The sequence below is a fragment of the Anomaloglossus baeobatrachus genome, chromosome 12 (genome assembly GCF_048569485.1).
Source record: "Anomaloglossus baeobatrachus isolate aAnoBae1 chromosome 12, aAnoBae1.hap1, whole genome shotgun sequence".
NCBI lineage: Eukaryota > Metazoa > Chordata > Amphibia > Anura > Aromobatidae > Anomaloglossus > Anomaloglossus baeobatrachus.
The window spans coordinates 145093944-145114865 of NC_134364.1; the positions used below are offsets into that span (position 1 = coordinate 145093944).

At 45.9% G+C, this 20922-nt stretch overlaps 1 protein-coding gene across 1 annotated transcript in view; it reads right to left on the reverse strand.

Annotated features, from left to right (window-relative positions):
- The window catches only part of ARHGAP30 (Rho GTPase activating protein 30), a 185571-nt gene that overhangs the window by 58547 nt on the left and 106102 nt on the right, over positions 1 to 20922 (reverse strand). Inside the window, exons 5-8 of the mRNA XM_075329994.1 lie at positions 9280 to 9387; positions 4507 to 4634; positions 2801 to 2966; positions 2511 to 2611 (exon numbers count right to left, since the gene is read on the reverse strand). Of these exons, the coding sequence (XP_075186109.1) occupies positions 2511 to 2611; positions 2801 to 2966; positions 4507 to 4634; positions 9280 to 9387 (503 nt within the window). The remainder of the gene's footprint in view (positions 1 to 2510; positions 2612 to 2800; positions 2967 to 4506; positions 4635 to 9279; positions 9388 to 20922) is intronic.

Consider the following 20922-nt stretch of genomic DNA (forward strand, 5'->3'; position numbering starts at 1 on the left):
TTATATCCCTCCTAATGGGGAAATGCAGCGAGGAAGTCGCTGACCTTAGCTACACAGACGCTGTTATCTTGTGTAGCTGTGAAAATCTGTTTCCATGGACCTGTCACCTACGGCTCTGATCCTGCTGTAATTAGCCCTTACAAGAGCTGAAAGAAACTGCTATACCTATTCTGTATAAAGCTGTGTATAGAGCGTACACAGCAGTATCAGAGACAGGAGCTCCGCCAGCGGTGACTGACACACAGACGCAGAAGGCAGATAATGGCGTCCAGACGGGCAGATGCCCATATTTATAATGCAGGGACATGTGACATGGACATCCTATCACACATGCCGTTGCTTCTCTGGCTAAAAGTCCACTTAGCTGTGTGTGTCTGGGATTGGCTGACATGCTGGCCTGCCGCACTACACGCGCGTGCTTAGGGAAAGAAGACAAGGAAAAAAAATGGCGATCGCCATTATCCCAGCAGCAGTGATCTGAATGCGCTGTTCCCGCACACTATACGCTGAAATTTCATAATAGTGTGAGAAACAGAGTGACTTACACTATTACAGCGGAAAGCCAGCTAGTAATTAGCTTGGCTTTTTGCTGTTAGAATCGTTCTCGAACGTAACTAGAACTATCGAGCTTTAGCAAAAAGCTCGAGTTCTAGTTCGATCTAGAACAGCCCCCAAAATCACTCGAACCGCGAACTGGAGAACCACGAACCGCGAACCGCGCTCAACTCTACTCCCCAGTCTCACAAGCTCGTTGCCTTGGAGTAACCCTCGACTCTGCTCTATCATTCAAGCCGCACATCCAAGCTCTCTTCACCTCATGCCAACTACAACTCAAAAATATCTCCAGGATCCGTGCTTTCCTTAACCAAGAATCAGCAAAAACATTAGTACATGCCCTCATCATCTCTCGCCTCGACTACTGCAACCTCCTGCTCTTTGGCCTCCCTTCCCACACTCTTCCAACCCTCCAATCTATCCTGAACTCTGCAGCCCGCTTAATCCACCTCTCCCCTCGCTATTCCCCAGCCTCGCCACTCTGCCAATCCCTTCACTGGCTTCCCATTGCCCAAAGACTCCAGTTCAAAACATTAACCATGACTTACAAAGCCATCCACAACCTGTCTCCTCCTTACATCTGTGACCTAGTCTCCCGGTCCCTACCTGCTTGCAACTTCAGATCATCACAAGATCTCCTTCTCTACTCCTCTCTTATCTCTTATTCCCACAATTGCATACAAGATTTCTCCCGTGTCTCCCCCATAAATGCTCTACCCCAGCATATCAGACTCTCTCCTAGCGTGAAAGGCTTCAAGAGGAACCTGAAGACCCACCTCTTCCGACAAGCCTACAACCTATAATAACAGTCAGTCCAGTACACCACTACGCAACCAGCTCTAAAATATCTTTACATAATACTTACAAAAAAGATGATATGATCGATAAGGAATGGTCAGAGTACTCTAAAGGGCCATTTACACGCTGCAACATTGCTAACGATGTATCGTCGGGGTCACGGTGTTTGTGACGCACATCCGGCGTCGTTAGCGACATCGCAGCGTGTAACACCTATGTGTGACCTTAAATGATCGCAAAAGAGGCAAAAATCGTTAGTCTGTGATACGTCGTTCATTTACCATATATGGTTGTCTGGTCAGTAGCGAGGTTGTTTGTCATTCCTGCGGCAGAACAAATCGCTATTTGTGACACCGCAGCAACGAGGAACAACCTATTACCTGCGGCCGCCCGCAATGTGGAAGGAAGGAGTTGGGCGGGATGTTCGTCATGCACATCTCCGCCCGTCCGCTTCTATTGGACGGCTGCCGTGTGACGTTGCTGTGACGCCGCACGAACTGCCAACTTAGAAAGGAGGCGGCTCGCCGGGCACAGCGACGTCGCAGGGAAGGTAAGTCCGTGTGATGGGTGTAAGCGATGTTGTGCGCCACGGGCAGCGATTTGCCTGTGACATACAACCAACGGGAGCGGGTACGCTCGCTAACGTTCTCGCTAGCGAGATCGCAGCGTGTAAAGCACCCTTTAGAAGTGGGAACCTCGGTCTGTTACCATAAATACTTTATTAGATCATTAGGGATTCGGATTAGTGTGACGCATTGTGTATCTCTTGTTCTTGACGTGAAGTATTACTGCTATGTTATATAATGTCTTCTGATACTACTATATAGTTAATTCTTTTATTGTACATTTAAATCTACATACTCCATAATGTTGTTTTCTTTCATTTTTCTTTTTTTCCCTTGATTTTCTACATGAAATGTAATTGCTTTGTAACTGATTGTTTTCAGAATGGTTTCTATGTGAATATATTGTTGTTATTGTTGCTTAAAAATTCAATAAAATTGTATTGGCTCATAGATGGGATCCTCTAAAGGTCATCCGGACTTGCAGAGGTAATGGATGGAGCTGTGTGCTACATCTGTACAAACTTTGGAGGACTTGTTGCAAAGGGCAATGGGCTAACTTCAGCCTGTTTGTGGCTGGCCTCAATTTCTTACCTCCATCATCATGTTTCTGTGACTTGCGCTTAGAATCTGGGTTGGACCTTCCAAGGTTGAAGATTGATTTCCATTTCTTGGCCTTCAAAGAACCTTTCCTCCTGTGGACAATACCATAGTTATAGGACTCTCCCTCTGTCTTTCGGGATTATGACACTGAAATGTTACTTCCCCAGATAGTTACACCTCTATAGTTACCAGCCACCCCAAACCCTAGTCCATTGTAATAACATATTAAACAGTTCATTTTAGAATTTGGAGCACAAGGTGACAAGACAGTAGCAACTTACTTGTGGTCTGAAAACTCAATGATCGTGTGGTAAGGGCGAATCTGTGGTGGACCATCCCCATGGTTTAGCATGTTTGGTAGGTTATAGGACAGTGATCGATAATAATCCTCAGGAACACAGCTTGGCCAGTTCATTGTGGCACTAAGGCTTCCCTCATTCTCTTTGCCTGTTGGTATGACACCGTATGGACATCAGACAACATTGAGCCTCTGTGTTTGGCCACTTGCAAGTATTACATGATAGAACAAATCATCAAAACACCATTTTTAAATTATTGGTGAAAGAGTACCAAAACAAGGTCCCCTAAAAGCCAACGCAAACTCCATGTAGAACATTCAAGAAACAGCCAAGAGGATGACGTAAGCGGAACTGATTCAGCGTCCGCGGAAGTATTTTTTGGCGGTCTATTTAAGTGTCCTATGGCACGGCTGATGAATTATGCTTCCCTCCCTGATGAAGCCGTGAGTTGGGGTGCACTTGCCCCCTCCTGGCGAAACACATGTCGGCAGGCTTGGGGGTACCTTCCTCACTCTGGGCACCCACGCGGCACTGGCGATCCTTTGTCCTTTCCTTTTAAATAGGTATGTAATATCCTCTTGATGTCTTTGACTCCTTTTAGGACAGGGACAAAAAGAAAGATTGGTATCCGCTCACCTGTAGCCAAAGGAGGGGTCACCGTATCCAGGACTCGTGCAAGGGAAAGGGTATACTGGCAATCCAGATTGTAGACAGAGGGTAATCCAGCAACAAAGTCCAAGGGATATTAAAATCCAAAAATTTTATTAAATCAAATTAAAATCCATATAAAAAAAGGTCCAAACAGGGTATAAACAACTGTCAGAGAGGATGCATTTCGAACCCAATGGCTCTTAGTCAGTCTCTCACTGAGACTGACTAAGAGCCATTGGGTTCGAAATGCATCCTCTCTGACAGTTGTTTATACCCTGTTTGGACTTTTTTATATGGATTTTAATTTGATTTAATACAATTTTTGGATTTTAATATCCCTTGGACTTTGTTGCTGGATTACCCTCTGTCCTTTTAAGACAGGCTTTGTAGCCTTTCATACATAAGGATAGCTTGTGCAGAATACCTGCTCCTGTATGTCTGTTTGATGAACTTATACTTATGAATTACTTGCACTGCAGCACATTATATCTCTGACAGTTCATCTCACACCTTGTTTACAAGAGATCACGGTATCTCTCAGCAGGTTTTCTGCACTCTCTTTATGCCTGTTGCTATTATGTGTATATCTTGGTATAGACATTCATACCTTTTGCCGCTCTCTCTGCCCTGTATAATTGTTTTTAAATTTTCCTGCCACAACCCCTCCCTTATCTATAATAAATGAAAAAACTTTTTGCATTCAAAAACTCCTTTCTCCTCCTGTTTCTTAAGTATTACATGATGTATTTTCAGTATCTGAAGCACTTATTGTGATGGGACATAGAAGAGTAACATTGGCCAGGTGACCAAACAAGCCACGGCTTATTGTAATTTAGGGATATATGATGGTGCAGTTATTGGTAAACACAATCACATGTCTGCAACAATATTGGGGACTTTTTTATGACAACATATGTTCAGCCGCCAGTCACAATGTAAACTTCTATGTGAAGACATGAGGCCTTCTTAGGCCTTCATTCTTCTTAGGTGTGTGGAAAACTCAAGAGTAAGCATTGTCTTTGTAATGAATTTCCTACCGTTATTTGTGCAGACTCCAAACAGTTGCTCCACGTGGGTTAGGATGAACTCGACCACAATGGACTGGACCCTGACTTCCATAAATGCGGCCGTGCCATTAAAGCTTGAGGACTCAATGTCTTTGGACCTATAAATGATATTAAAAGCCATTAGGGGGTAATTCCATTGGGTTTTGGGTCACAGCGGAGCTCTGGTTTGTGAGTTACTTTAATATGAAAATGTTTTTATCAGTTAAGTTTCAGAAAAATCAAAGTACATATAAGGCACCAGGCTTTGTAACTGGTCAATAATGTCCAAGGCGAACCTTAATTGTGCAAATACATATCGAGATTTTATTTGTAGCAAAGTGGCAAACAGACACATACATGGTTAAAATCACTTAAAATCAAACATGTACACAATACACATCCATCATGGTTTGTCAAAACAGATAAACACTATGGAATACCACATGAGGATCTCAGTATAGATTAATGTATGCAGGTGAAGCGAGCAATAAACCTGTATCATGTATCCCATATATAGTGTGATATAAAAGCCATAAGGCCCTATAACTATGGCTATACTCTTTTAAAAGCAGGAAAGGATGTCCTGGAAGTAGGAAGCCCTACACTCCCACTCATGATCCTGTCATTTGGGCTCTGCTAACTTTTTTTGAGGCTCAGGCTTCAGGCATTCACTTTTGGCTACGCAGCCTATTATTTATTTATATATTTTTCTTTGCCTACCACCCACAAGCCTAGCTATATACGGACATTCTTTCCTGCTTTTATATAGTATAGCCATAGTTACAGGGCCTTATGGCATTTGTATCACACTATATATGGGATACATGATACAGGTTTATTACTCACTTCATGTGGTGACCTGCATACATTTATCTATATTGAGATCCTCATATGGCATTCCATAGTGTTTATCTGTTTTGACAAACCATGATGGAAGTGTATTGTGTACATGTTTGATCATACAGTATATGTGTCTGTTTGCCACTTTGCTACAAATAAAATCCAGATATGTATTTGCACAATTAGGGTTCGCCTTGGACATTATTGACCAGTTACAAGGCCTGGTGCCTTATATGTACTTTGTTTTTTTCTGAAGTTCTACATTGATTGGTACATGGCACATGGCTCTATTTTACTAATATAGCTGGTGCCTAGCCCTCTCTTTGTTGGTTCATTTATCAGTTTAGTGTCATCTCGAGACCATTGATCTTCTGATACCTCAATCATCATTAGTCTAATGGAAAAAGTGGGACAGTGGCCCACATTGGACACCGAACATGAATGTCCTGGATAGTGTCAGGACCGGGAGGACTGATGGGCCCAGGAGGTGGATCCACTGGACCGAGTATCCCACCGGGGGGCAGGGTACACGGCAGCCGGAGCACTGGCGTGGCCGGGACAGGTATAACCAGGTCAGCAGAGTCACAAAGTTCTTCAGGACGGTAAGGAAAAACAGGCACAGGTACCAGGGAGCAAAGACAAGAAGTCTACAGGACACGGCACCAGGGGGCCTGAGCACCTAGCACAAAAGACAAAGCTTCTAGACACGTTGATCAGGCAACGCCCCTATGGAAAGGCCAGTCTTATATATCCAGCACAGCCGTATGTCACATCCTGCTTCAGGTGTGCTGGGTCCATAAAACCAGGAGAGTGGGCGCGGCCTGGTCCTATACAGAGGCATGAGGCTAATACTCAGAGTCAGACTCATGAGACCAGGAGCAGGACACAGGAGAGCACGAGCGGGAGCGGCGGCCATGACCGGTGGACACGTGGAGTGGATCAGTGGGTAAGGAGCAGTGCAATGACGGTGAGGCCGGATCAGTGGGTACAGAGCGGTGGTGCAATGCAGGTACGACTGGATCAGTGGGTATGGAGCGGTGGTGCGATGCAGGAACCGGCTCAGTGGGTAAGGAGGGCTGCTGGGACACCGGGAGCGTGACAGTACCCCCCCCTTGAAGCCCCCCTCCCCGCGGCCGGGACATGTAGGCGCGCCGAAGAGGGGCAGCAACGTACTTCCGGGACAACCAGGACCGAGCCTCGGGGCCGCAATCCACCCAATCGACCAGGAAGGACTGCCTACCCCGGACCGTTTTCATGGCCACTATGTCCCGTATCGGAGAACCCAAGTCAGCGGCAACGGAGGCAACGGATAAGGGAAGACAGTCAGAAGCAGGACTGGAGTCGTGGGCGACCAGTTCGGGCGTCTCGGACCGGGTACAGGAAAGTGTGTCATCCTCAGTAGCAGGGGGCATCAAAGTCTCAAGTACCAGGGATGGTGGAACGACGCTGGACTGCGTCGACTCTGCTTCTGGGTCCGGTGGCACCACAGGCACAAGTGCCAGGAGCTGTGGTACACCGCTGGACTGAGTCGTCGCCTCTTCTTCTTCCTGCGGCATAGCAGGCTCGGGTGACAGGGGCCGAGGAACGGGCTGTAGGCAGTGGTCATGACACGAGGACCCCCAGCGGTTAATAGCGCCAGAGTGCCAACTAATGGCAGGGTCATGAAGTTGAAGCCAGGGCAGACCCAACAGGAGCTCAGGAGCCATCCTCGGGATCACAAAGAAGGTGATGGTCTCAGTATGCAAAGTGCCAACCTGGAGTCTTACTGGTTCAGTGGTATATCGGACAGGTTCGTATAGCAGTTTGCCGTCCACGGAGGCGAACCAGAGGGGCTTGGCAAGCGGGATCACAGGTACTTGGTATCGATCCACTGCAGACTGGCGTATGAAATTACCCGCCGCCCCAGAATCGATGTGGGCCTCTGCTGTGAACCTGGTCTTCTTCGTCGTCACCTGGACAGTCTGTGTAAGTGGAACGGAGGGGATTCCGGTGCCAAGGGTAGCGGTTCCCACCATCCCTTGGGCCTGGGGTCTACCAGGTTTCTCAGGGCATGTCCGAAGCATGTGTGACCCGTCTCCACAATAGAAGCACAGGCCCAGGGCGAGCCGTTCTGCACGGCGTTGCTTGGCTTGGTTCAGTCGGTCAATTTGCATGGGTTCCGGAAACATGTCACAGGAAGGCAGGGGCAAAGGAGCGGTAGGCCTCTGCGGGGACAAGGCGTGACGGGGTGGTAGCTTCTCCCGGAATACCTCTTTGGTTCGCTCCTGGAAACGGAGGTCAATCCGGGTGGCTAAGGATATTAAAGCGTCCAAGGTGCGTGGAACGTCACGGCCAGCAAGCTCGTCTTTGACGCGGCCAGAGAGTCCTTCCCAAAAGGCCGCCGTCAAGGCTTCATTGTTCCAGCCCAGCTCAGAGGCGAGCGTGCGGAACTGGATGGCGTATTGGCCGACGGTCAGGGTCCCTTGGCGTAGCCGGAGGAGCGAAGAGGTCACTGTGGTGGTACGTCCGGGTTCATCGAATGTACTTCGGAAAGCGTGCAGGAATTCCCGGATGTTAGTGGTCATTGGATCCTCATTCTCCCACAGGGGGTTAATCCAGGCTAGAGCTTCGCCTTCCAAGTGCGACATCAGGAACGCCACTTTAGCCTGGTCTGAGACAAACAAATGAGGAAGCAACTTGAAATGCAGGGAGCACTGGTTCAAGAAGCCGCGGCAGGACTTGGGATCCCCTGCATAGCGAGGCGGAGCAGCGAGGCGAAGTTGCGAGGCCGTGGCGGAAACTGGTTCGGAGCCGGAGACTGGTTGCTGCGTGGACTCAGACGAGGCAGCGGTCTGCAGCGTATATAACCGGTGGTCCATGGACGCCAGGAATTTCAGCATCCGGTGTAAGGTGTCACGCTGTTGCACCAGTTCCTGGCGTAGTTCGGCCAGCTCAGATGTTTGTGCTCCAGCGGGATCCATGGCCTGATCAAACTGTCAGGACCGGGAGGACTGATGGGCCCAGGAGGTGGATCCACTGGACCGAGTATCCCACCGGGGGGCAGGGTACACGGCAGCCGGAGCACTGGCGTGGCCGGGACAGGTATAACCAGGTCAGCAGAGTCACAAAGTTCTTCAGGACGGTAAGGAAAACAGGCACAGGTACCAGGGAGCAAAGACAAGAAGTCTACAGGACACGGCACCAGGGGGCCTGAGCACCTAGCACAAAAGACAAAGCTTCTAGACACGTTGATCAGGCAACGCCCCTATGGAAAGGCCAGTCTTATATATCCAGCACAGCCGTATGTCACATCCTGCTTCAGGTGTGCTGGGTCCATAAAACCAGGAGAGTGGGCGCGGCCTGGTCCTATACAGAGGCATGAGGCTAATATTCAGAGTCAGACTCATGAGACCAGGAGCAGGACACAGGAGAGCACGAGCGGGAGCGGCGGCCATGACCGGTGGACACGTGGAGTGGATCAGTGGGTAAGGAGCAGTGCAATGACGGTGAGGCCGGATCAGTGGGTACAGAGCGGTGGTGCAATGCAGGTACGACTGGATCAGTGGGTATGGAGCGGTGGTGCGATGCAGGAACCGGCTCAGTGGGTAAGGAGGGCTGCTGGGACACCGGGAGCGTGACAGATAGGTATGATAAGGATCTTCACCTGATGGTCAAGGTAAACCTTCAGATTCTGATTTTATTAATTTCACTGATTACGCTAGATACTAAGAAATATGGTAGACCCTGATTCCAGGGAGTTGTTATTGCTCTATCAGTGACGGCTAAAAGGATGAACCCCTACAATGGATACAAATGGGGACAATATATTTTAGACAGAAATTCTTCATAAATATTAATCACTTATTGTCTGTCACCTTGGTTTCTTAGGATTAGGGTTAACCATCATTGATAGTCTGTCTCTTGATTTCAGATGTATTCGCCTACCTGAGCAGGTTTGGGGCCCAGACGATGGCCAGGTTTCTTGCGTGCATATTCGTGCGACAGCTATAGGAGGCCATTCTGAGTAAATGTTTCATGAGATATTCGAGAGTCCTAGAAGAAATCACCATAAATACAGTTAATTCTAGATGAAGGATACAGCCTTCCTGTGTTTAATAGTTTACAAAACTATTACATGAAATCTTCAGCAAGAATATCTCATCACAGCTAATGAATGAGGCTCATCTTCTATGGTGGGAAAACTGACGAGTCTAATCTACATTAAAGCATCTCTTATTCTATAAATGATAAATAAACTAGAAGACAAAGGAATGGCAATAGGGTCTTATGTGAGGGGTTGTAAAGGAGTAAAAAACTGTAGGAGCTCACCTTGAGGAGTTGTGAGAGTCACAATCACTGTATACATATATCACCACAGCTGCTGCAGCCCAACGTGGAGCCAGATAAATCGCATAAGAAAGGGTCAGCTGCGGCCATAGTAAGGAACAATCCAGAATGTTTTTTATGGTGATTTTTATTTCTACGCTTTTTGGAAAGTTTACTTCTTCAGGATAAAATCATATCAATGTTGTGATTCACATTGACGTGATTATTTTATTCCGAAGAAGGAGAGAGACTCTCCAAAACCCGTAGAAATATCACCATAAAAAGAATTCTGGATTGTTCCTTCCTACGGCAGCAGCTGACCCTTTGTTATGCGATTTATCTTGTTCTTTAATGTAAAATATTGGTTACCATCCAGGAGTAATATTTAATGATCGTCTTCAGAGAGGAACAGAATTAGGAAACTGATGACACTCATTGGAGTTAGCAATCCTAAAAGTCTATAGTGACCTTTTAACAAGCCTTTCCACATTACTTAAGATAAAAGCCAAACCACACCCTGCATTTGCAGACACTTGTGTTTGGGGGTGTTTTCCCCCATTCTTTGCAAATCAGGAGGTCTAATTTTGCCTGATGAGAGACCTCTAACATGGGGGCTAAGATGAGACAATTCTACTTGTGCAAAGAGCTGAGCCGGCATAAGAAGGTAAATAGGCCAAGCGAAAATCCTCTTCTAAGTGGAAGCTAGATATTGGAGATAGCAATTCTAAAAGTGCATATCACAAGCCTTACCGCATGACTTAAGATGATAGCCAAACCAAACACTGGTCTGAAGATCTCTGAAGGGGTATTTAGCATAGCCTATACGCCAGATAAATGTCTTGGGTCCCTCCCAAGAGTAAGGGGTGCTTCACACACAGCGAGCTCACTGCCGAGATCGCTGCTGAGTCACGCTTTTGGTGACGCAGCAGTGACCTCATTAGCGATCTCGCTGTGTGTGATACTGAGCAGCGATCTGGCCCCTGCTGCGAGATCGCTGCTCGTTACACACAGCCCTGGTTCGTTTTCTTCAAAGGCGCTCTCCCACTGTGACACACAGATCGCTATGTGTGACAGCGAGAGAGCGACAAATGAAGCGAGCAGGGAGCAGGAGCCGGCGTCTGACAGCTGAGGTAAGCTTGTAACCAAGATAAACATCGGGTAACCAAGGTGGTTACCCGATATTTACCTTAGTTACCAGTAGAGTTGAGCGCGGTTCGTGGTTCGTGGTTCTCCAGTTCGCGGCTCGAGTGATTTTTGGGCTGTTCGAGATCGAACTAGAACTCGAGCTTTTTGCTAAAAGCTCGATAGTTCTAGATACGTTCGAGAACGGTTCTAGCAGCAAAAAGCAGGGCTTTTTACAGCTACAGTGAGCAGGAGCCATCGCTGGCAGCCTGCCACAAGCTGGTAACCAAGATAAACATCGGGTATCCAAGCAAAGCGCTTTGGTTAGTAACCCGATGTTTATCTTAGTTACGTGCAGGAAGCCCACACTTTCCCGCTCAGCTCGCTCCACCCCCTCCTGCCCGCGGCATGTACACATACATACACATACACAAACACACACACACACACACATCCACCCCCCCCCCCCGCCCGCCCGCCCGCCCGCCCGCTCGCTCGCTCGCTCGCTCGCTCGCTCGGCTTACCTGCGGTGATGAAGTCCCGCCATCCCGACCTCAGCGCTGTCACTGTCCTCCATGGCCGCCGCTTGTCACATCACCTCTCGCTTCCGACCCGAGACTGACACTGGCGGTGACGTCACGGACCTCTCGCGATACTTGATGTGAAGGCGCCGGTCATTGACCTCAGTGACAGGGGCTGTCAGTGTGCTGGAGATCAGCGCAGGTAATGTACCTCACTGACAGCAGCACTTCTCATGCCCTGCAGTGACCTGGGCTGACCCATTGATGTTAGCTCAGGTCACTGCACTGCTCTCCCAGCCAATGGGGAACATCCTGCTCTTCATTGACTGGGACAGTGTGCATCGTCATGGCAACCCCTTGGATTACACCAGACCTGGATTTGTTTTTCAATCTAATAAATTGGTTAAAGAGGGAATGTTTTGGGGAGTGTTTTTTCAAATAAAAATGTGTTTGTCGTGTATTTTTTTTTATTACTGACTGGGTTGGTGATGTCGGGTATCTGATAGACGCCTGACCTCACCAACCCCAGGGCTTGATGCCAGGTGACATTACACATCTGGTATTAACCCCAAATATTACCCCGTTTGCCACCGCACCAGGGCGCGGGATGAGCTGGGGCGAAGCACCAGGATTGGCGCATCTAATGGATGCGCCACTTCTGGGGCGGCTGCGGCCTGCTATTTTTAGGCTGGGGAGATTCCAATAACCATGGACCTCCCTAGTCTGAGAATATCAGGCCCCAGCTGTCTGCTTTACCTTGGCTGGTGATCCAATTTTGGGGGACCCCTACGTGGTTTTTTTTTTTAATTATTTATTTAATTTAAAATAACAGCGTGGGGTGCCCTCAGTTTTGGATTACCAGCCAAGGTGAGGTTGCCAGCTGTGGTCTGCAGGCTGCAGCCGTCTGCTTTACCCTAGCTGGCTACAAAACTAGGGGGAACCCTATGTCATTTTTTTTTTCATTTTTTTGGCTAAATACAAAGCTAAGCACCCCTTAGTGCCACATGAAAGGTACCAAAGGGTGTTCCACTTTTTCTCCATTTTTTTCTCCACTTTCTCTCCACTTTTTCTCCACTTTTTCTCCATTTTTTTCTCCACTTATTCTCCACTTTTTCTCCTCTTATTCTCCACTTTTTCTCCACTTTTTCTCCACTTTTTCTCCTCTTATTCTCCACTTTTTCTCCACTTTTTCTCCACTTTTTCTCCATTTTTTTCTCCACTTTCTCCACTTTTTCTCCACTTTTTTCTCCACTTTTTCTCCTCTTATGCTCCACTTTTTCTCCTCTTAATCTCCACTTTTTCTCCACTTTTTCTCCACTTTTTCTCCACTTTTTTCTCCACTTTTTCTCCTCTTATGCTCCACTTTTTCTCCACTTTTTCTCCACTTTTTCTCCACTTTTTCTCCACTTTTTCTCCACTTTTTCTCCTCTTAATCTCCACTTTTTCTCCTCTTATGCTCCACTTTTTCTCCACTTTTTCTCCACTTTTTCTCCACGTTTTCTCCACTTTTTTCTCCACTTTTTCTCCTCTTATGCTCCACTTTTTCTCCACTTTTTCTCCACTTTTTCTCCACTTTTTCTCCACGTTTTCTCCACGTTTTCTCCACTTTTTTCTCCACTTTTTCTCCTCTTATGCTCCACTTTTTCTCCACTTTTTCTCCACTTTTTCTCCACTTTTTCTCCACGTTTTCTCCACGTTTTCTCCACTTTTTTCTCCACTTTTTCTCCTCTTATGCTCCACTTTTTCTCCACTTTTTCTCCACTTTTTCTCCTCTTAATCTCCACTTTTTCTCCACTTTTTCTCCACTTTTTCTCCACTTTTTCTCCACTTTTTTCTCCACTTTTTCTCCACTTTTTCTCCTCTTATGCTCCACTTTTTCTCCACTTTTTCTCCACTTTTTCTCCACTTTTTCTCCACTTTTTCTCCTCTTAATCTCCACTTTTTCTCCTCTTATGCTCCACTTTTTCTCCACGTTTTCTCCACTTTTTTCTCCACTTTTTCTCCTCTTATGCTCCACTTTTTCTCCACTTTTTCTCCACTTTTTCTCCACTTTTTCTCCACTTTTTCCTCCACGTTTTCTCCACGTTTTCTCCACTTTTTTCTCCACTTTTTCTCCTCTTATGCTCCACTTTTTCTCCACTTTTTCTCCACTTTTTCTCCTCTTAATCTCCACTTTTTCTCCACTTTTTCTCCATTTTTTCTCCACTTTTACTCCACTTTTTCTCCACTTTTTTCTCCACTTTTTCTCCTCTTATGCTCCACTTTTTCTCCACTTTTTCTCCACTTTTTTCTCCACTTTTTCTCCTCTTATGCTCCACTTTTTCTCCACTTTTTCTCCACTTTTTCTCCACTTTTTCTCCTCTTATGCTCCACTTTTTCTCCACTTTTTCTCCACTTTTTCTCCTCTTAATCTCCACTTTTTCTCCACTTTTTCTCCACTTTTTCTCCACTTTTTCTCCACTTTTTCTCCACTTTTTTCTCCACTTTTTCTCCACTTTTTCTCCTCTTATGCTCCACTTTTTCTCCACTTTTTCTCCACTTTTTCTCCACTTTTTCTCCACGTTTTCTCCACGTTTTCTCCACTTTTTTCTCCACTTTTTCTCCTCTTATGCTCCACTTTTTCTCCACTTTTTCTCCACTTTTTCTCCTCTTAATCTCCACTTTTTCTCCACTTTTTCTCCACTTTTTCTCCACTTTTTCTCCACTTTTTTCTCCACTTTTTCTCCACTTTTTCTCCTCTTATGCTCCACTTTTTCTCCACTTTTTCTCCACTTTTTCTCCACTTTTTCTCCACTTTTTCTCCACTTTTTCTCCTCTTAATCTCCACTTTTTCTCCTCTTATGCTCCACTTTTTCTCCACGTTTTCTCCACTTTTTTCTCCACTTTTTCTCCTCTTATGCTCCACTTTTTCTCCACTTTTTCTCCACTTTTTCTCCACTTTTTCCTCCACGTTTTCTCCACGTTTTCTCCACTTTTTTCTCCACTTTTTCTCCTCTTATGCTCCACTTTTTCTCCACTTTTTCTCCACTTTTTCTCCTCTTAATCTCCACTTTTACTCCACTTTTTCTCCACTTTTTTCTCCACTTTTTCTCCTCTTATGCTCCACTTTTTCTCCACTTTTTCTCCACTTTTTTCTCCACTTTTTCTCCTCTTATGCTCCACTTTTTCTCCACTTTTTCTCCACTTTTTCTCCACTTTTTCTCCTCTTATGCTCCACTTTTTCTCCACTTTTTCTCCACTTTTTCTCCTCTTAATCTCCACTTTTTCTCCACTTTTTCTCCACTTTTTCTCCACTTTTTCTCCACTTTTTCTCCACTTTTTTCTCCACTTTTTCTCCACTTTTTCTCCTCTTATGCTCCACTTTTTCTCCACTTTTTCTCCACTTTTTCTCCACTTTTTCTCCTCTTATGCTCCACTTTTTCTCCACTTTTTCTCCACTTTTTCTCCTCTTATGCTCCACTTTTTCTCCACTTTTTCTCCACTTTTTTCTCCACTTTTTCTCCTCTTATGCTCCACTTTTTCTCCACTTTTTCTCCACTTATGCTCCACTTTTTCTCCACTTTTTCTCCACTTTTTTCTCCACTTTTTCTCCTCTTAATCTCCACTTTTTCTCCACTTTTTCTCCACTTTTTCTCCACTTTTTCTCCACTTTTTCTCCACTTTTTTCTCCACTTTTTCTCCACTTTTTCTCCTCTTATGTTCCACTTATTCTCCACTTTTTCTCCACTTTTTCTCTACTTTTTCTATGGTCGGTCTACCCATTAGCTCTGCCATGCATAGTGTAGCTCTACACCTACTGCACATGTTACTTTATGATTGACATCTCTTTCGTACCAGAGCTGTCTAAGTCTACTCTGACCCCATATTTGTCATTACTATATTGTCCTTGTACTGTATTATGACATTTGTATCATGTGTTTCATTTCTTGCTGTGTTGCAATTTTTTTGCTGCATCCCAATTGTACCTCTACATTGTTCGAGTTTATGTTATTGTTCTCTCACTCTTATGTGATACTGATTATTGTCATTTTTCATGATTACATGCAGATAAGTCCAATCTGACGAAGGCTCAGGCCGAAACGTCATTTGTAACTTGTTTTGGACAAAAACATATATGCTTATGAAAAAAAAATTTTCTTAATACGGACCAATAAAGAGTGATTTTGCATTACTATCCGTTGTGACTTACTGACTTAGTCTGGGAGATATAGAGTGCCGAGGTTACTCACTAATTTTATCTATTATTACCTCTGAGCACCTATATACCAGTGAGCAGAGCTTCCTCTACAGTAGTTCTCCTGATTAGGCATGCCCTTACCTCATGAGCAGGGCATTGCAGCTTTGGTAGCAACCATTACGACATGGACTCTGCTGCTGTGGACCCGGGGAGAGTGAGTGCAGATTCATTGCACCCACACTCCTCACATGAAGGGTCCGCACTCCTAGAAAATGGGGGATACGTTCCCTGAGTGTCTCCCCCCCCATATTCTAGACGGTCCAGAGTCGTCGTGGGACCCCTTTATTTTTTTTCTTACAATAAATTGGTGAAAGAGGAAATGTTTTGGGGACTGTTTTTTCAAATAAATTTCTTTTGTCGATTTTTTGTTTTTGTTAGTACTGACAGTTTATGATGTTGGGTATCTAATAGACGCCATGACATCACAAACTGCTGGGCTTGATCTCAGGTGACTTTACAGCTAGTATCAACCCGATTTATTACCCCGTTTGCCACTGCACCAGGGCACGGGATGAGCTGGGGTGAAGCGCCAGGATTGGCGCATCTAGTGGATGCGCCACGTCTGGGGTGCCTGCGGCCTGCTATTTTTAGGCTGTGAAGGCCCAATAACTATGGACCTTCCCACCCTGAGAATACCAGACCACAGCTGTCCGCTTTACCTTGGCTGGTGATCCAATTTGGGGGGTCCCCTACTTTTATTGTGTAATTATTAATATTTATAAAATAATTATAAAAAAGAGCCTGAGGGGACCTCCACATTGGATCCCCAACCACGGTAAAGCTGCCAGCTGTGGTTTTCAGGCTACAGCCGTCTGCTTTACCCTAGCTGGCTATCAAAAATGGGGGGACCCAACGTAATTTTTTTTTTTTAACTATTTTTTAAATAGAAAAAATTAATGGGCTTCCCTGTATTTTGATTGCCAACCAAGGTAACGGCAGGCAGATGGGGGTGGCAACCCATAGCTGTCTGCTTTATCTGCGCTGAGAATCAAAAATACCGCGGAGCGCTACGTCATTTTTTTAAAGATTTATTTTTACAGCACTGTGATGTCCAGCAATCAAAATACAGGGAAGCCCATTTTATTTTTAGTTATTTAAATAAATAATTAAAAAAAATATATGTTAGCTCCCACTGCATTTTTTGTATTGCTAGCTAAGGGTAATCCAAGCAGCTACTGGCTGCTAACCCCCACTGCTTGGTGTTACCTTCACTGGCAATGGAAAATCCAGGGAAGCATTTTTTTTTTTTTTTGCCAAAAAGCTACAAAAAAAGGACGTGAGCTTCGCCATATTTTTGTATGCTAGCCAGGTATAGCAGGCAGGTGCTGGAAGAGTTGGATACAGCGCCAGAAGATGGCGCTTCTATGAAAATGCCATTTTCTGAGGCGGCTGCAGACTGCAAATCGCAGCAGTGGGGCCCAGAAAGCTCAGGCCAACCTGTGCTGCGGATTCCAATCCCCAGCTGCCTAGTTGTACCTGGCTGGACACAAAAATGGGGCAAAGCCTACGTCATTTGTTTTCTAATTATTTCATGAAATTCATGAAATAATAAAAAAAGGGCTTCCCTTTATTTTTGGTTCCCAGCCGGGTACAAATAGGCAACTGGGGGTTGGGGGCAGCCGTACCTGCCTGCTGTACCTGGCTAGCATACAAAAATATGGCGAAGCCACATAATTTTTTCAGGGGGCAAAAAACTTCTGCATACAGTCCTGGATGGAGTATGCTGAGCCTTGTAGTTCTGCAGCTGCTGTCTGTCTGTATGGAGAAGAGCAGACAGCAGCTGCAGAACTACAAGGCTCAGCATACTCCATCCAGGACTGCATGCAGAAGTTTTTTGCCCACCAAAAAAATGACGTGGGCTTCGCCATATTTTTGTATGCTAGCCAGGTACAGCTGGCAGCCACGGGCTGCCTCCAACCCCCAGTTGCCTATTTGTACCCGGCTGGGAACCAAAAATATAGGGAAGCCCGTTTTTTTTAATTATTTCACTTATTTCATGAAATAATTAAAAAACAAATGACGTGGGCTTCGCCCTATTTTTGTGTCCAGCCGGGTACAACTAGGCAGCTGGGGATTGGAATCCGCAGCACAGGTTAGCCCGAGGTTTGTGGGCGCCTCTGCTGCGGATTTCAGTCCGCAGCCGTCCCAGAAAATGGCGCTCTCATAGAAGCGCCATCATCTGGCGCTGTATCCAACTCTTCCAACAGCCCTGGAGCCGGGTGGCTTGTTGGGTAATCATGAGTTAATACTGGCTTTGTTTTACCAGCCAGTATTAAGCCAGAGATTCTTAATGTCAGGCACGTTTGACCCGGCCATTAAGAATCTCCAATAAAGGGTTAAAAAAAGACACCACACAGAGAAAAAATACTTTAATAGAAATAAATACACAGACACATTAGAGACTCCATCTTTATTACCCCTGTCAGCCCTCCACGATCCTGCTCTTCTGTCTTCTTTCTTTCTAGTGTAGTAGTAGTGACGATTGTAGTGAGGGGCATCACTTGGGGCTGGGGAACCTCCATCCTAACTACAATGCTCACTACAATCGGGAAGCAGCGTGCAGCCTTCACTCCGTGAGTGATCACTGCTGGCTGCTAGCGGTAACAGCGGTAACGCTGACAGACGCGTTACCATAGCAACGGTGCTCCCGGAGCCGCGGTTAGCGGTGACGTCACCGCTAACTGCGTTGCTATGGCAACGGTGATCTCCGTTAATGACCGGCTGTGTCAGCCGGTCCCTAACGGAACGGGGAGTCGACCGTGTGCTAGAGCATGTCGCCGGTACACGGCGATACACATATGTGCACCGTGTACCGGAGAGATGCACTCGCAGGTCCTACATGACGTGTCATAGTCATGTGACCAGTCTGTAGCCAATGAGATAATAGCCACGTGACTGGTCACATGGCTATTTTGACGTCACGATAGGTCCTGCTTCTCTGCTGGCAGTGCAGGTCACCGGGAGGATTCAGCGATCATCGGATGGAATAGCGGCAGGAGACAGAGTGCAGAAGGGATCGCGAGGACCGGTAAGTGTTATGGCAATGTTTATTAACTGTTTGTGTACATTTATAATGCATTTTTATGTGTTTGTGATTGCCTCCCATTATAGCCTATTGGTTCTAGTTCGGTTCGTCGAACGTTCGACGAGCCGAACTCGAGCCAGACCCCCCGTTCGGCGAACCGCCTCGAGCCGAACCGGGACCGGTTCGCTCATCTCTAGTTACCAGCCTCTGCAGCTCTCACGCTGCCTGTGCTGCCGGCTCCGGTTCTCTGCACATGTAGCTGCTGTACACATCGGGTTAATTAACCCGATGTGTACAGCAGCTAGGAGAGCAAGGAGCCAGCGCTCAGTGTGCGCGGCTCCCTGCACACACAGCTAAGCGGTGTGCGCTGGTAACTAATGTAAACATCGGGTAACCATACCCGATGTTTACCTTAGTTACCAGTCTCCGCAGCTTCCAGACGGCGGCTCCGTGCAAGCGCAGCGTCGCTTGCACGTCGCTGCTGGCTGGGGGCTGTTCACTGGTCGCTGGTGAGATCTGCCTGTTTGACAGCTCACCAGCGACCATGTAGCGATGCAGCAGCGATCCTGACCAGGTCAGATCGCTGGTCGGATCGCTGCTGCATCGCTAAGTGTGAAGGTACCCTAAGAAGTAAGAACTGTTGGACATATCAGCCAGTAAGATCATGCAACTCAGAAAATGAAGTCTTCTCTCTAAATAGTCTAAAGTTATGATGTTTCTGGCAATAAAGCCAGGGCAGATGAGTAACAGATTTTGCTATTTTCTTCTCTTATAGTTGGCTCCCTTTGTGCTAGTCTACACTCTGCTACTATTGTAACCTGAGAGAGGGGAGCCAGCACGATCTGAAAATGGCATGCATCATATAAAAAGTGCAAATTCACAGATTTATTCTAACTGTACTATAATTCAAAATTAGATTTTTAGCAAATAATTGATCAATTCTTTGAGCCACCCCTGCCAACGTCTCGGCAAATCTCAATAGGGAAGTCCTACTCTATATTATGTATTTCATGTGCCATGCGGCCTCCTAAATAAAGTTAAAAGTAGAACCACAATGGAGCACACATACCTGTAACCTGTATATAACAGCTTCTATGTTGCAAAAGAGGCAATTGTGGATAAGGAGCAGCCCAGGTCCCAGCATGTGGAGCAAGCTCTACACATACCAGGACTATATCAGAACTGACCTTCCCAGTGCCAGACAGCAACCATTGATGGACGAGATCCAAGTATGGTGCTTAATTAGCAATGCCTGTGGAAAAGGGTGAGGCAACTGAATGTGAACAGCTACCAACAGGAGGAATATATTGCAAACCTGGTATGTAACCTGGTATGCAACTTTGATATTATCATTCAAGTCTTTTGAGTCTGGGTTATGCAGCTGCATGCTGTCTGAGTATTCAAGTAGTAGTTCATGCTGCTACTACGTGCTTTCCAGGCATCAAGCCGGCTGATTATCTACACTCCTACTCCTTTGTGCTATCCGCAGTCCCATAACATTGTGCCTGATTATCTACTGAACTCTGCTGATCCTGTGTGCTATCTGCACTCATACAACAAGGTGCCTAATTACTAATTTTACCTTGCAAAAGAATTTGGCTCCCTTGAATTTTTCAACCTTTTCCCACATTTCAGGCTTCAAACATAAAGATAAAAATGTTAATGTTCTGATGAAGAATCAACAACAAGTGGGACACAATTGTGAAGTTGAACGAAATATATTACTTATTTTAAACTTTTTTAAAAACTAAATAACTGAAAATTGGGGCGTGCAATATTATTCATCCCCTGTAAGTTAATACTTTGTAGCACCACCTTTTGTTGTGATTACAGCACAAGTCGCTTGGGGTATGTGACTATCAGTTTTGCACATCGAGAGACTAAAATTCTTGCCCATTCTTCCTTTGTAAACAGCTGGAGCTGAGTGAGATTGGATGGAGAGCGTTTGTGAACAACAGTTTTCAGCTCTTTCCACAGATTCTCGATTGAGTTCAGGTCTGGACTGTGACTTGGCCATTTTAACACCTGGATACGGTTATTTGTGAACCATTCCATTGTAGATTTTGCTTCATGTTTTGGATCATTGTCTTGTTGGAAGACAAATCTCCGTCCCAGTCTCAGGTCTTTTGCAGACTCCAACAGGTTTTCTTCAAGAATGGTCCTGTATTTAGCTCCATCCATCTTCCCATCAATTTTAACCATCTTCCCTGTCCCTGCTGAAGAAAAGCAGGCCCAAACCATGATGCTACCCCCACCATGTTTGATAGTGGGGATGGTGTGTTCAGGGTGATGAGCTGTGTTGCTTTTGCGCCAAACATATCGTTTAGCATTGTGCCCAAATAGTTCGATTTTGGTTT